A 17,845-nucleotide genomic window follows, 5' to 3' on the forward strand; every position below is an offset into this window, starting at 1 on the left:
TAATACATAGCACACCTAAGATATCGTAAGGTTACTACTACAATACACTCAAAATGCAAATTAACCTTTTCAAGTTCAATTACCTGGAACAACGTCTAAAGTACATATATAGGATGGTTCTCTCATATCAGCGGACTGAAGATGGCGTTAAAAATGGGCTTAAACTGTAAACCGCAATGCCATCATTACATAAGTTTATCCTTTCCATTATATGTCGAAGCGGGATATTGAATCATCATGTTTCTTGACAGATATCGACCATTCCCTTACGTGAAATAAATATAATTTATTGCAAATTTTTCGGCACCATAAGACAAACACAAAACAATGTCGTTGATAGCATATACGTCAATCTTCGATTATTTATTTATGATTTAATATCCAGGACTATCGATGAAACGAACCTCATGATTTGCGAACTCGTTATTAAAAATTCTGAAAGTTCATTTGACGCAGAGAACTAAATAGTGCCTTGAGGCAGATGTTCTGTAATCAAATCAGCAAAAAACACTTTTTGCGATATTTAAGAAGTATAAATTGTACAGAAAATCTTTTGGTTGTTAGATTTTGTTTATCTCTTCAACCTTAGGCTAATTTCATTATTCGCCATCGAATAGTTCAGCGGGCTATTGGAAATTACGAGTTTAAGCGATGTTGGCTGACGGTTTTCCCCCAGGTGAGGTTTCACTTACCTACCTTTTTGTTTACTTTACGTTCCTTCTTATTAAGTTTGATCTATATCTCCTTTATCTTGATATCTTGTCATTTAAATCACGTTACCTTTGTGGCTGTCTCAAATCTACCTGTTGTTCTAAATACACATGTATACGTTATTTTACCTTCACGCTTCAAATTGTTCAGCTTACTTTTTAAATATTTCTGTATGGCAAGTAATGGAATATTCACGTATCCTATTAACTCACCAGTTTCGTTCCTTTGAGTGACTTAATTTCTCCGTGTTCAGTTTGTGTGTAATGACAATAAATCTGCATTTTGATCAGTCGGCTACCGTACACCTAAATATAATCCGTTGGGCTACCACTTGACTTGATTCATTGCCAAGGGTTTTGTTCAATCAAAAGAAACAAAACTTTTAGTTCATGCCTAGACGGTTTTTGTCTTTTTAAATCCTTTTGTTTATCACTCCTCTTTGCTATTACCGCATACTTGTTTGTCTCAAATAGCTAGCGGTTATTCAGGATCACGATATTTCTCAGACCGATTCAATTTACTTTCCTGATTGTCCCGATTACTAAAACTGCCATTCGAATAGCTCGAACTGTAGTGCGTATGATTATTACTGTATTATTTTTTGGTTATCTTTAATTCTAACCTACTTCATTCTGAAACTATCCCCTCTGACTTTAAGGTTATAAGGTTTTAGTTTCATTCATCAATACTACTTTTCATGATTGTCAATGCACATTTTGAATAATCTTATTGGACTTGTGTAGCTGTGTCAGTACTTAATAGTTTAATGGATTCGACAGCAAACTTGTTTCGATAACCGCCCACTGGACTCCACGGACATTGTTGTCTTTATGAAAATATTTAAAGCTCACGCAGTATATTTCAAGCCGTTTTTCAATTTAATTATCGGGTTTTTATCTAGACTGTCGAATATGCTCATAGTTGTGGTTGCATTTTGCTTATCAAGGCGCCATAGTTGGTTAGATGTAGGCTAGATTTTAAAATGTGGTCAATTAACTGCGCATAGATTGTTTAACCTAATGCAGTCACATTATTTGGGGGATAATTATGATACTGATAGTCATGAAATTTGGCGGATTTATGCTAAGGGTATTTACCCTATGACAGTATTGGTTCGCTCAACTTAGCGGAGGTAAGATAAATTTCGCACCACTATGCCTGAGTAGGGCCTTAAGCACACAAAACTGAGTAGTTGCTACATAAATATGCATTCCATTGTAAGCAAAGAAACAATTAATATATTGTTGCAATGTATTCACTTTCCACTAGACATCTATATATCTTGCCTATGCGGAAAGCGGTGTTGTTTAAAACAATGTGGATCTTTTAATCTTACCAAAAGTCAAACACTAACTCAAAGACACGAGTTCAGTAAGAAGTTATGCTGCTCGACTACTGCACTTTTAGTGACCATAACGATAGTCGTGCAAAAATTTCCCTAGATCATATTTCGAAATTCGGAGTAGGAAGTTGCAAGAAGTGCATCCCAAGTTTTCTGAGTAACTACTTCTTACCTACCTTGAAAACTAGCAACGTTAAGTGTCTTCAGATAGGGTAAAGCATGTTTTCCAGACACCTTAAAAATTGTGGCATAAAAATCTTCGAAAATGTCGAGTAAGGTATCGTCAAACTCTGAGTGAATTTTAACACTATTAAGAGGGTCATTGTGAAAAAAACACAGACATAATAGACAGGTAAATGATGTCACTTCGGTTTTGTGATGGGATATGACCCATTTCAAGCAACGTTTAGTCGTCAGTATTCTAATATCATCATGGTTTGGCTGTTCATTTGTTCTTCTCAGAGATCTGAGTTGGTTTTTTGTATTGGCGCGTTTCTCCATTTACTACTGCAATTACTCTTTTAAAACTGTCTCACTTTAACACCCGTCTTACTCTTCCATTTATATTTTCAGGTAAAATGGATTGTTCAAACGGTTGTCCCATTTCGGAGAAGGGTAAGACTAATTGTTGGCAGATGTTTTCATAAGGCCAAAACAAATTTGGCAGTGCCTATACATTCGATTACTTTCGGTTAAGTGTTTCCTTTCAAGTGATCTTTATTTCATGACATACGTAGGAATCACTTGTGTAGGTAGCTCGAGTTTCATAATCGCAAAACATATTTCTAGTAAGTAAGTAGACCATCGCTCATCTCGCTGTAAATTTCCGGTAGATGCACCCCTTTTGAACAAATTTTCATTATTCCCTTAATTAGTTAAGTCCAGGCCAAAAAGGTTTTTGTGCTCCACTTACATTGAGGCGACGATCAATAAATAACCTACAGCTGTTTATATGAACAATTGATGTGTTTCCGTAGTCTATGAATTCCAAAGAATGTCCAAAAAAATTTGTTTTTAGATTTCATCGATCGTCGGTCAATTACGTAACTGAAGTTCAGCCACCAAATATGTAAAACACTGACCTTGAATTTACAACTTCGAGGAAACCTTAGAGCAGTGATCTTGAGTATTGTCAGACGAATTATTATTTCAATTCCTTTGCTATTCATCGTGTTAACTTCAACTTGTACAAATGTGTTATGAAAACTGTGGCTAACATTTGCAAGTTCAGATGGTATATTCCACCTTTGTATACTTCCACCAATATATTTAGGCCGATAATGAGAGATGTAAATTGTGAAATGTATAAAACACATCCTGTGCTGTAGTCATAGATTTCTCGTCGTGTTCAAAATCATAGTCAAACCTTTGCTCGCGAGGAGCAGGCTGGGTTTCGTTCTGGTGGAGGATGTATTGATCATATCTTCACCCTCCGCCAAATGTTACAACACCGTCATACTTTTCAAAGGCCAACAATCGTAGTGTTTCTTGACATCAGGGCTGCCTTCGATTCGTTGGATAGGACTGTTCTCTGGGATTGTCTATTGAAGAAGGATGTGCCTGAGAAGTTTATTAACATCCTAAAAGCCCTATATACAAACACCTCAGGCAGAGTGAGGGCATACAACCACCTTTCTCCATTGTTCTATTCGAGCAGTGGGGTTAGGCAGGGTTGCCCAATCCCACCATTCCTCTTCAACTTTGCCATCGATGACATTCTGGAAACAGCTCTGATGGATGTAAGTAAAGATGGTGTGGATCTGTTGCCTGGAGAAAGACTTCTCAACCTTGAGTATGCGGATGATATTGTCTTACTGTGCGATAATGTCCAAGCCATGCTATCCGCACTTAATCAGTTGGCAATCAGCGTCCGTAGGTATGGTATGTGCTTTGGACCTTCGAAGCACAAAGTACTTCTACAAGACTGGCGGGATTCTAATCCTGTACTCACCCTGGATGGTGAGCAGATAGAAATAATCGAGAAGTTCGTGTATCTGGGTAGCTGCATAAGTGCTGGTGGAGGTGTGAGTGATGAGATCAATGCACGTATAGTGAAAGCCAGAGCGGCTTATGCCAATCTGGGCCACCTTTGGCGCCTTCGTGATGTTAGTCTGGCTGTAAAAGGTCGGATCTACAACGCGTCGGTGAGAGCAGTTTTGCTCTATGCTTGTGAAACCTGGCCTCTTCGAGTCGAGGACGTTAGACGACTCTCTGTGTTCGATCATCGTTGTCTCCGAAGGATTGCTGACATCCAGTGGCAACACCATGTCAGTAATGCAGAGGTTCGGCATTGTGTGTTCGGGCACAGAGATGATAATACAACCGATGTCACCATCTTTTTTTACACTCCTTAACTTTTTTTCTTCGAATTCTCATCGTTTTGTGTGGCGCATATATATTGGCGCTCTCTTGTACCAATATTTATGTGTTCAAATACCAATAATAATAAACTTTGCTTAATAAAAAGATATTTTGTTTATTTTAGCACTAAACGTGGTACACAGTTTTCAATCTAGTAAATTGTCAATTTATTCAAGCTCTAAATGTTGGTGATGTAAAAGTATTGCTCTTAGCTAAACCTGATATTTGCCATTCACTAATATGACTAAAATCAATTAATACTATTCATATTTTCTTTTTACTCTATCTTTTCAACAGTACGCTCTATCGTGTACTGGCGGCAACCAATTGTAACAGGCGTCATACTGACTCTCTTGCTGATTGTCGAATTTAGTTTTATGTGTCTTTCTGCAATCTCCTTCATTGCTTATATCGGATTAGCCCTTCTTGTTTCCGTCAACTTATTGCGTATGTATTATCACTTTGTGGCTAAAACAGAAAATAATTTTGTCAGGTCAGTTCTCGTGTTTTAAAGGTACTTATAGTAAGTTTGTATTTGCGTATAACAATCCATTCAACAACGAGGTTGTTTGTAAAATATGTAAATGAAGTTTTACTCTTGCTGTTAATATTTAAAATATATTTTCATACCCAAATCGAAACTTCATAGTGCTAAACTAATTGGGTTTGTTTGGTTGAAGATGAATGCTTTAGATAAAAAATTAAAATATCCGTTAGTTTTCTACTTATTTTAAATTTCCATAGCAATCCTTAAAGTATAATCTGGACAAACTTCATTCACTTTGTTACTGTACAGCTATTAAGCACGATTTTAGGTTAATAACATGCATTGGCTGTCGATGTCTAATCGTAGATTCGTTTGTAGCATCGTTCATGGTTACCGAAATCTTAAATTTTACATTTTAAATAAACGGAAGTTGTAAGTCGACTCATGAAACAATCATTTACTGACTGAAATACTAGAAAGACGTATTACATATATTCATTTAATACCCAGATTAATGTTAAGTTCTGGGTACTATAGGTGAGCAGTGACCATACACATATGTCGTGTCCATCTATAAGTATATTGATCAATAGACTGAGCCTTGTTGCGAAATACAGGCTTCCTGGTTTGGATCTTAGAGATATTCATGATTAACTGTTAAAGATATTTCAGTGAATCATATGTACATTTTACTCATTTATCTTCAGGACATATTCCAAACCTTCAAGTTCTCGATAGTTTCGGTTGATTTCCATGTCAAAAAATATTAATGCTTCTCTTACAAATCTAAGGATTATTGACGACTCGTATGAATCACTTATTTAACATGGTAGAAATCACAATACAATATATATTTATATTTTCCTTAATAGGTATTTGTAAATTTTACATACTTACATCCTTTCACTTGGCATATCATAATTCTAATCTTAACCAACTTAAGTAGATGTTTTGTTTCACTTAAATGTAGGGAATATCTAGAACGAGAAATCACTGTGCCACAAGATAAAGCAGAGAAAGTTTCTCGACGTCTTACTGAAGTTTTAAACAAAGGGTTAACACGCACTAGAGAAATATTCTTACTCACGGACCCCGCCGCATCTGTGAAAGTATGTTTATTTCATATTGATTAACCTTAAAATGAGTATATAATTGATGAATATTGTCAATTTTTCACTGTTGAATTCCTTTCAGCGTTATTTAATGAGATATCTTCCTTACCCGACCAAACGAAATTTGTTTCACAAGTGCATAAACCAGTTTGTATAACTGAAATTACCACTGTTTTCGAATTAGATTTCATTACTTTTGGACCGAAATGGTATCATAACACTGAAAAGTGGTCGTAGTTTGACTAAAATAATATCTATGATTTTCAATCAGTTTATTTCATTGATCTTTTCATTAGATTACTTAACGATTATTTTGGCCTCCAATTATTCAATGTGCTGCGAACGTATTCAACTAAAGCTACATTGAATTCTCCGCATAAATCCATGCATTTGACCTTCTTGTCTTCGTAGATTATCACACTTTCCACCAGAAAATGATTTGTTCAGCCTACAGAACTCATATATTGATACTTTCTTAAATTATATATTTCAAAGTTCGGTGCACTATACATGATTTAACTTAATAACCAGTTATCTATTAAATCCAAATACTAGCACTAACTTAGCTGTGACTTAATGGAATAAGTATAATTTTAAAACATTTCAGTTTACATCCCCATACTATGCCTACTTTGATCTGGACAACCCCTTGACGTGTAAATAAGATATTAGTGGATGTGTGGATAAACTTCTGACCAGTCCAGAAATATTCGAATCAGAACTTGTCGGGACTAGTTTTCATAATTATCTCGACATTTCATTTTCATGTCACACACTACATATACTACTACAAACCGACAGAGCATATTTTTTGTATATTTTCAGTTCGCTGTACTGTTATATCTACTGACATACATTGGTGCACAGTTCAACTTCCTAACTTTATGCATACTATGTAAGTTCCTTTTTAATGATAATCCAGTTTTATGCATCCCGAAAAGCTGTTCGCTTTTTTTGTTTTAAGCTCCAAACATCAGAATAACACTGAGAGATTGATACCGGTTTCACATACTTTCATATCTCAGAGGGAAATTCCCATATTGTTTCACTACAAGCTAAGTGTTGCGGTACATCCCAGTAATGGCAGGGATTTGCTGAAAACACAAACCACTTTTTATGTAGACATCTCTCTTTATTTTTCACAGTCCGCAAATTTCTAATAATAATATTCCAAATGTTAAACGCATACTGTACAAAATGTCCAGTGGCTCACAATAGCTTTGAGTCCATAGTTTTATCTACACATAGTCATATGTTTTTTTCACTGTTTTGGTATTCTAACTAGCTATACTTTTACAACATAGTACCAGATTAATGTCACTGATTGTTCTTCTAATTTTGGTTCTTTTTTGTTTCCATCGCAGTCACTTTTGGCGTCTTTTGTGTGCCGAAGTTTTATGAGCGCTACCAAGTAAGTTTTTCCCCCAGAAATTACATATATACCACGTAATGAAATTATTAACTAAACTATGCATGTTAATATGTTTATTATGTGCCTGATCCTACGTTGTAGCTGACTGACTGAGTATGTTTATTACCTGGTGATCGACGTATATCAAACAATGTGATGTTAAACTTTATCTCGTTGTGATTTCGAGTTGTCATTTGATCGCTTTTATTTCTCAACATCTGTCATCCCTCTTGGTTGAGCTCATTTTACTTATATATTTGAACACATAAACATTGGTACAAACGGTCACCGAATACATATGCGCCACACAAGTCACTTGATTTGTGTATGGGCTGTGATACTGCTCGGGTGCTAAGATCGAAGCAGGTGGTTTTCCTCCGAAGCCTTCTACCTAAAGGTCTTATCCACAAGGCAGTGGAGCAACATCAGGAGATGCAGTGGCATAACAGCCGGTGACCAATAACTGGTTCACACGCCATTTGTTCCCTCAGGATCCTGGAGCCCATGTGCATCATTTGTTTGGAATCAGTGTTTTCCAACTCCCTTAGGTGGGTCCTCCATATCCACCAACCCAGTTAAAGCGCCGGACATTCGCTTTTTGTAAACAACACCCCCGCCGTGAGAACGTTCGTTTACCAGGTACAGATCCGTATATTTAGTTTCGAGCCTCACTTTGTGTGGAGACCAGTGACACTACCTCGTTGCTCAGACTAAAATAGGTGGAGCAACCTTCGAATCTGGGGCTTGTCAACTGAAGTTCAAATGTCGTAGCCACTTCAGTTTACAATATTTCAACATTTTACCCATATTACGTTAACCGTCTTTACTCTTTTGTTAGTTTTAATTGATTCATCATATTTACGTTTCTCCTCAAGGACATGATCTCTTGATCATAGTGTATTCCTAGCACCCATCATTATTAATATACCTAACCCAAAGGTTTTTCATACACTATCTAAATATGACTTATATATATATCTTTGTTACCTAAATTATGCCGTAGGTTTATAATGCACTCATCTATTAAACTTTTGGGTATTTAGAGATCTTCAGAATCCTCTGTTTCAAATGTATCGCGACCATTATTCAGAGATGTTCATATTTCATTCTTTTTACTCACGGATTTAATATGATTATGAACTTGTGCTCACAAATGTAGGGAATAACAGTCTATCCGATGATTCCGTCTGTCCAATGGAAATTATTGCTATAATTGTAGATTTAGCTGAGTTTTTATGGTAATACATTATTAATTAGTTATACTCGTTTTCATCTGAGAGATTTCCTATTTACAATATTTCTAGTATGAAACAGACTTCGTCTCTAAGTTGAAGTATTATTTTCTCAAAATAATTTAAACAAGTTGAACTTTGAATTCATTTTGTGTCAGTCTTCCTGTTTATTGATATAATGGTAATTTTCAGAACATAGTTGCAGGTTCAAGGATTCTTTTCACCTAGTTCAGATTTAGAGAGCTAGATACTATCATTAGCAGCATGTACACATAAAAGCACTTAGTTCGAAGTTGAGTACATGTACCTAGACTTAACACATAAGTTATGTTAACACTATTTTGTAATGTTGATTGCAACATAGTTTACCAGATGCGTTAATTCTTCATCGTCTAGATTTTATATTCCAGTAGTTCGTTCCACCACACCGTTTCATTCCTTCTCGAACCATATTATCGCTGTTTATTCCCTCCCATTGTGTGGCGCATATATATTGGCGCTCTCTTGTACCAATATTCATGTGTTCAAATAAATAAATAAATATTCCCTCCCATTATAATTACTTCCACATTATTTCCATTTCTTTTGAATCCATCTTGTTAGTTTCATTTTGTTTCTTTTCTTACTTTGTCTTCTCCCACATTCTAAGATTCTGCATTCCTCATAAACTTTGCTTGTTTGTTTATTTCACTAGTTTATATTTTTTGGGATTACATCTCCGATCTTTCATGTTTTCTATTACCACTTATGCTGTTACTACCTCTACTATGGGATTTGACCTAATAATTCCATCTGTCCGTGCTTATGCGGCATGGCCCATTGAACCGATGTACGTACGCGCCAGGTTCTACGTTGCGAATGACTCTCTGTCTTTCTGATGTGATATGTCAATATGCCACGGGCTATATGTTAATTATTACTGGATGACTATAAAAAAGTAATTCTCCATGTTTTTTGAGGTGGTAAAAACTCTCTTTTTATTTGTGAATTCCAGCCGGAAATCGATAAAATGATTGAGCTAGCGAAGTCAAAAGTAGATATGGTATCATCACAGTAAGTCACTCTTTCACTGATAATATTTTGATGATTTTATTTTAAATTTATTGTTTCTGTCAGTTCCTATTTTGTTGGAATTGTTATGTAGTCGAATTCTGCGCCAAATTTATTGATTTCAACCATTGGTTCATTACATGATTAATGTCCAATGTATTGTAAATATATCGGTTCACTATTGGTTTGAAGAAAATCGATTCACGTTTGTGAATAGCTACCGTTTAAGTAAATTAAATTATATAACAGTAAAGTTGATCAGTTTGTAGCGATCATGATAACTGTAATTAGTGTGATGCTGAGTAATTTTCCATCTGAATATGGACAATGTGTGTACTATTTCTTCTTCCACTGGTATTTCGAAGGCAGATTTTAAATATGAGTTCTTTTTTCACTATTCTTGCTTCTCCTGATTGATACTTAGAAATTAAATTAATTGCATCATCACAACATATGATATCGTTCTAAAACATTCTTGGTGTATCATTTAACTGTAATTGTTTACACCAGATATTTCTTTTATATATCTAACAAAACGAAACCCATTTTGAAAACGAGCTACAATCTGATGATAGTCTGGCATCCAGCAGTTCTCACTTTTTTCATCAATTCACCTTACTGTATAACCTTTATCCTTTGTCATCGATGGTATTTGTTCAATACCCGACATGGTTGAACTACCCACCGGTCACGGCTTCTCGTTAAAATTTTGGGGATTTCTTGTCTACGTCAAACACTAATAAGCCCACTGACTATTATTAGTACTAACCTTAAATGTATCGTCATCAGACATGTGCTAATACCTATCGTATATGAATTGTTTGTAAGTGAATATCCCTTTATATGCATAGTGAATGCTTGACTAATTAGCTTTTTTTTCGCAGGGTTAAAACGCATCTCGAAAAGTTACCAATTATTGGCGGTGGTCGAAAGGAAAAAACACAATAAGTTGCCTATTTTCCAACTACAATGATCATGCCGAGTCGTTCCAAGTTCTATGAACAACGATAAATTTTTTCCAAAGCTAACTTATAATAATTCTTTTTCTTATATAAATATGACAAATGAAACTGTAAAGCATGTAAGAAGTATAATAGTTTTGTGCTCTTCCTCTCTCTAATTTATATTACGTAAATTTTTTCTACCAATTTTCATACTTCATACTTTTATGTTTAAATAAAACTAACTCCTTTCAAACCTCGTTATTCATCTCATAAAGAGAAAATTTATGTTGTCATAAATGTTTGTCGAGATGCTTTTTGTAGTTGGTTTCTGCTTCAAAACCCCAAGTTTATTTGTTGGTGTAGAAGGAAGAGGAAATTGGATTGCAAGAACTGCTCATTCTTTTGTTTAACTGATCAGTATTCACCGTCATCATCATCTCTTCTTTTTTCCACTGTGTTTAGATTACTATTTATTGTAATAAATTTCTGATTTCTTTCTTTTTACACCATTAAACAAAAAACTTCCTATCATATTATTTTCAAGCGTTTCTTGGGATTTTGTTTTCGTATAGTTAAGCAAAACTTTGTACCTATGCTAATATTGTTTGCTTCTAGCTATACACAGACAAGAAGATTCAGTCAGTTTAGCGTACTTTCTTTGACTTGTGTCGTTAATTCTCTCCATGATGAACCCCGTTTGTTGTTGTTTACAGTTTTTATTGTCTTGTTTATCACTCCTTTTTGCTGGCTTCATTTATATCTGGTTATTCGTTATTTTACCATGTATCACTCACCACTCAAATGTGTTGTTTTTTTCCCGTTTTTTGCGAAGAGCATTTAATGACACATTAGTAATAACACACTATTGATGTTGCATTGTTATACTGACTGTTCGACTGGTTATTGTTAAATGCTGAGTGAAATGTCAGTCTTTTTGTAAGCGTTTTTTAATTTGCATAAAGCGTGTTCTCATTCGAAACCCTTTACCAAAAATAGATATGGTTCATAATTTATTGCATAACTAGTGTTGTTGCTTCTTCATTAGAAAATAATTTTTTAATGTTAGTCTTTTTTGTACCCTGTTTAATTATGCTTACTTTTAAACTTCTCGGCTTAGGTTATTTCAACTGGTGTCATGTAGTACCTGTTTGTTTAAAAACAAGAATGGAATTATTTGTGCTTGGAAACAAATCCATTTATTTACACTCACAGGGATTTAGTGAATTACAGTATAAGTGGACATATCTGGATACTTGAAGATGTGTACAAGTGTATTTATTTCTGACGTCTTGTTGATGAGCATAATTCAATTTCCTCTTTCATCTTATTTGATTTTTCATTTGAAAAGTTGGGTTTTTACAGTGATATGTCCTCAGAAGGCATGTAAACAGCTTCAAATGATCGAAATGAAATCTCCAGCGAAAATCATGCGCTGTTATACAGTACCCACCCACTAAACAAATGAGAAAGTGCCTAGAAATACTAGATATAATACTTTTATTAAACACTGAAAAAGGTTAGATAACCTAACACTGATGAATTTCTGATTGAACTTTGATATAGCCGATGATGACTAGAGTATTAAGCTTCATTTAATTATTTGAGGATTTCTGTAGTTTATCTTTATTTACCAATAATACATAAGATTTAGCGCTAACACTGTTTACTGTATTGCATACTTCTAATTCTGACTTAATTCGTATAAACTAAACTGTCCATCCAGTGAAAACCAATCTCGTATTAAACTTTACAAAGACATTGTATGTTCTGACTGAATTTATTTTCTTGGCTTCTAATATTCTGCATATTTTAAAAACAAACTAGTTAAAAGGACATATTTCTGTTTTTCAAATGTAATATTAAAAATTACTGAGTTAATCAATATGTTGCACTTGTTAATGTTTACATGTTCAACTTCATTTCTCTTGTAAGCCAACAGGATTGGATAACATGTCGACCTATTGTCATTTATTTGACAATATATATCTGAACTTTGATTATACAGAACTATATGAAAGAACTATATTCAAGTTTAATTGTCAAGATAGTTTCAAATACAGTTACATTTTTGTTACTTCTCTAATTATTATTAATTCCTAACAGAATTCAGTTATTGTCTATCATAATCACATCTTTTTTTAAAAGAAAAAAACTAAATATGGTTAGTTCATTTGGATCAATAGTTATTGTTTCTGCGTTGTATAAGGAAGGAAGTTTATATGACGCCAATTTAAATGGTTTAATATGCACTATAAAATACTTAAATGAGTGCTCCTATTTATACAAAAAAAATCATTATTTACAACTAACTTCTAATTAACATTTTTGAAATGGTGAGCTGATATTCGAATTCTGTATTTGACGGAGGTCAAAGTTCAATTAATTTACTAATAGTGTCTAAATACATAATGCTGCTTACTCTGACCGTTTGCCAAATTTATTTTGGTCAGCTTATGAATCACTAAATTTTGTCTATTGACTAATTTCTGTAATTATTATTGTTATTTTTATGGTTGGACAGTTTTTCGACTGACCTGTAAAAATCTCTATCGAAACTATTTCTATTTTGTTGATTGATTTATGAGTAGAAATTCGTCCGAGATTGACTGAAGCTGTGAAATAATAAGTGTGAATGTCTAACCAAATGGTTTAAAAGTATCGTGATCTGAAGTTCTTTTGCTTGAGTCCATCAGAAAGCAGGATGTTCTGCTTAAAAGTTTCAGACTAATATAAAAGGTTTGTCAAATACTTCATGGTCTTCAATGATTCTATAGCTATCTATCGATTCGTAACATCAACTTCTTTAGAGTAATTAAATGTTTAACAGGAATTAATGGTTATTCGTCATAGTTTGGAATTGACAAAGAGAATAACTGAAAACAAGATTGGATTGAACATATAGTTAGTCAGTTAATCAAATAGTATATATAATATATTATTATACATGACAAACTAACTAGGCTCTAACTTGGTCTAGTTACAACACCTAACAATTTTTCAATAAACTATTTCTACTCCTAAATACTTTGAATCATTTGATACAGCTACATATATTTTTTTCTTATGCCAATAATATCGAATGCCAAATAAGTGAGAAAGTTCCTTATAAAATAGTACAGTTTACTATTTTTGTTTTAATGTCACAATATTTCTCAATATAAACCTAGACTCAGTTAAAGTACATTCAAGATTACATTAAAATGATCGCAAGTTTTATTTTCTTTCTGATCCTGATAGTCCTATAACTACTCTGTATGTGTAATCAAAACAGTATACAATTAATATAAATTAAAATGGTAGTTCAACAGTCCAGCTGATAAAAAAATGTATCAAGAGGTTAGATAATATTAAGTCTATCGGCAAATTACGTGTAATTGTATATTCCTATATTTGGTTAGCCTCTATTAGCGTATACGCATCCGGAACGAATGGTTTCGTTATTGTCATTTAGTTATAAGTTTTATTAGATCTGTATTTTGGCTAGTAGTGGGATTTAGGACACGAATTTTGTCTTACTTGAAACCCATCAGTTACATGTACCTACTTCCTAGTGTTGATGTTCACATTGGGATTCGACGTTTTAAAAGAAGCTGACTGAATGTGAGACCACTTACATACTTTTATTCAGGTATCTTCTATTGTCTGCATTGGAGTTTTGTGTAATAAAACGAAGACACCAATGAATTAATCCAAAAATTAGTTCGATTTATCCAATAACACACTGATCTAGTTTTATTATGAATAACTAATTAATTATTGCGACAGCTATTACGTAATATAGAAGTTTATTTGAATTCTCGACTTATAAAAAATTCGTTACTTTAGTCAGTGGTCACGTGGACTGACGATTTTTTATGAAATATGTGTGCTATTAAAAAAATGGGACGTAGGTCTATATAAAAGAATCTGTGTTTGCTTTCTGTTTCGATGTTTTTTTCTATTGATTTGCTTTAAAATAAATGTCATTTCGTAAAAATTGACTGCATGCTAACTTAGTGGTGTGAATTTCAAGTTCTCGATGGAGAGCCCAAAAATCCTAGTTTTGAGCCACGACGTAGTCGTGAATGGATACTGCTGAGGAGTCCCGTACAAGGACGAAACAGCTAGTTTTCAGCCGTCCAACTAAAATCGATTCGCGATATGAAAGTATGAAATATTATTGTATGATTACTAGTGACTAATTTGGAGATGGAATTCCCAGTCCTAGGGAGAAGCTGTGAATAATGAGGTTAGTCGCATTATGATTGTGGAAATTGCCTACGAATGGAATTGAATGATGATCCCTCAATCTCGCAAATTGATTGAATTTAGAAATTTATGCCGTTGAATGGCAATTCAGTGGTCTAAATGTTAACTAATTGCCGTGTGGCGTTCGATCCATGTCCAGGAGGTGAGTCAGCATTGTAGAATTAAACAATAGAACAAGACAGTTGTCCAAAGCTTTCTGGTTTCCAATAGTCATTTTACTTACGTCAATGTGTGTTGTGTAAAATTGCAAATTTGTCCAAAGATATTTTAACAAAATCATTATACTAGCCACCTTGTATATTGATGAACAAGTGATCATTGAAAAACTAAAAGGATTGTATGGTAAATTTTACATGAAATAACGAATATTGTGATCCCTTTTAATAAAATAGTGACTTTATATTAAGAATTAGTGCATTACATTAAACTCGACACCTAACTACTGTGAAACTAATCATTAAGATTTAGGTGAAAGTTCTGATAAACAAACTAATGCCAGCCGAAAAAGTCATTGAAAACTAGCGGATATTTAACTCAGAAGGCTTATCATCGTTTTGGAATTCTCTGATCCGAGCAGAACGCATGTTCAAAAGAATGTAGAATAGAGAATAATAACTCTCATTGAGTCTGACTAGGTGGTGGCTAGTGGTTTGGACTTCAAGGAACTCATTTTCAGGCTAATTTCTAACGGTTGTTGATTACTAGATAGTGGTATATCGTAAACTAAAGCATGAATCTTCGACTTCATGATGTGAAAGTATCATACTTGTAGCATGCGGTCTGTGAAGGTCTTGGGTTTAGTACAATAAGGATTCATGGTCATGGACTTTTGAGAATTTCGAGACTGGTTGAATATTTTTCACCACTTTTCAATGATATCCCATTGAATACCACATTAATAATGCAAACTAGTCATACGTTTTTTGATTGAGATAATTAGTCGATTGATGTTAGATCACCATTGAAAACCTGGAAGCACTAGACGGTCATTTCGTCTTAGTATGGGACTCCTCAACAGTATGCATCCACGATCCCGCTCTCTGGATTCGAACCCAGTGCTTTCAGGTTTTCAATGGTGATCTAACATCAATCGATTTATGATCTCAATCAAAAATCTTGACAATCTCTACAACCCCATATTGATAGTCGTAAGTTATTCTAATTAATTCATCAATCCCTTGAAACTTTAACAAATGATCAAAGTGGCAATAGTCATAAATTTTCTCTCATCATACATAGAGTGTAACGGTTAGAAACACAAGTTCACACTTAAAATACAAAATTTCGTCACAAGATTCTTGGCATATTCAAATTCTAAAAAAATCGTTAATTTAAGCAATTCATATTGTTATTATAAAGCATCAAAAAGGGTGTGATCACAAACAAATGACGGATAATGAATCAAATATGGTATTATTTACACCTGTTTACAAATCAACAGTAAACATGATATGCTTATAATAGTAATTAGAACAATAAACATCGTCCATTTGGTATCGATTATTATTATTGTATGATTGTCGTTAGTTTTTCGAGATGCTACAATATTTCTACATATTTGTATCATCAGTGTACACAGAAATCATTTACTTTTTTTTTGGTAGAAAATCGATTGACTGATAACTTAAACGTTATAGTTAGGCTTTAAAAAAACTCAAGTTTTTCCAGTGATTTATATGTTATTTGGTTGCCAAGTGCTTTCATACCGCTGATACGAATAAATGAAACAATAAATGATTTTTTTTTAAAAAAAAACTTAGAAAAGTAATTAATCAAAATAATCTCTGACACTAACTAACAAACTATATGATGAAGCAATTTCTTTTGTGGTTAATATTCCATAGTGAAATGATTTATAGGTTATTGTTAAAGAATTTTTTAAATATCTAGTTGTATGTAATTGTCATTCAACAAAAAGAACAAGCAAATTATTAACGAAGAAACAACTGTATAGCTTCATAAATGTTAATTCGATTTCATTTCGATGTTTATTTAACAAGACGAAAGTTTAAACCAGTGTATAATGAATTTGGTCGACCTAAAAATGAAACATTTACACATTGGTGTTCTAATACAAATGAGTAATCAGTAAGAATGTAAAACGTTCGATTCTTTTTCTCATTGATTTAGTGATGTAAATTTTATGTCTTGTTAGATGTTTATTGCTGAGCAATTCAAAACACTATGATCGGAATTCGATTTCCCAATGATAAATATTACTATTACCCTATTTATTAACCACCGTATATTTGATTATAGTGAAGAGTTGGCAGCTCAGAATTGTGACAAAATTTCTGTTTAAGGGGCATTTAATTTAAAACTATTAAACAGTATTTTTTTAACAATGATCATGTACCACATATATCCACCCGTAAATGTTTATGACCAGTCCTTTTCTCTTTTTATCACCGAATATGTTTGATGCATAAATTCTGTAGTAACTGTAAAGATTAAGATATATATGTACTAATAATCATAGTGGTACTGCTTGACTTTGTCAGTAATTAGATTTGTGATAGGTCTTAGACATTTTATGGAATCGTGTTAATACAGTTGGTTGACAGACATAATTAATTAATAAACACAAATTCAAAACGTTTGAAATAATGATTGTCTAGAAGTTTCATCAAGCCCCTGCTGTGTCAGTCTGTTACGAAATATATCTTTACTGAAAATCTTCATGAAATCAAGTAGATAAATGACATAATATACCTGAAAGTAATAAGTGATCAAGGTAAAACGCAACTTTTGATTTACATACACTTAACTAATGTTTTTACCATTATAAAGAGTGTACAAACAGTTTGCTAGTTTGATATTATTGATGGTGATCAGTCATATACAATTGATTAGAATGTTTATTCATTTGTCTAAATGATTATTGATTCCCAATCATAACTAGAAATGAATTTAACGAAGAATTCACATAAATTATTTTGTCTGTTAC

The 17,845-nt window shown here is 33.5% G+C and overlaps 1 protein-coding gene across 1 annotated transcript; it reads left to right on the plus strand.

The window, feature by feature from the left end:
• The first annotated feature begins 236 nt into the window (after positions 1-236).
• Positions 237-13,748, plus strand: RTN1 (Reticulon-like protein). The gene is made up of 8 exons (XM_051214275.1): positions 237-676; positions 2,627-2,668; positions 4,712-4,907; positions 5,872-6,010; positions 6,839-6,908; positions 7,378-7,424; positions 9,651-9,709; positions 10,591-13,748. Exons 1-8 carry the CDS (start codon positions 652-654, stop codon positions 10,652-10,654), a joined length of 642 nt encoding a protein of 213 aa, XP_051073551.1. The 5' UTR covers positions 237-651; the 3' UTR covers positions 10,655-13,748.
• Positions 13,749-17,845: the final 4,097 nt, after the last annotated feature.

The sequence above is a fragment of the Schistosoma haematobium genome, chromosome 1 (assembly GCF_000699445.3).
Source record: "Schistosoma haematobium chromosome 1, whole genome shotgun sequence".
Classification (NCBI taxonomy): Eukaryota; Metazoa; Platyhelminthes; class Trematoda; order Strigeidida; family Schistosomatidae; genus Schistosoma; species Schistosoma haematobium.

What these genes read in the sequence shown, in the direction of transcription:
- RTN1 (XM_051214275.1), top strand. Translation starts at nt 652, where the DNA reads ATGTTGGCTGACGGTTTTCCCCCAG. An exon ending in TTGTCCCATTTCGGAGAAGG is followed by an intron (nt 2,669 to 4,711) that starts GTAAGACTAATT and finishes TCTTTTCAACAG; the next exon opens with TACGCTCTATCGTGTACTGG. An exon ending in ACAGAAAATAATTTTGTCAG is followed by an intron (nt 4,908 to 5,871) that starts GTCAGTTCTCGT and finishes ACTTAAATGTAG; the next exon opens with GGAATATCTAGAACGAGAAA.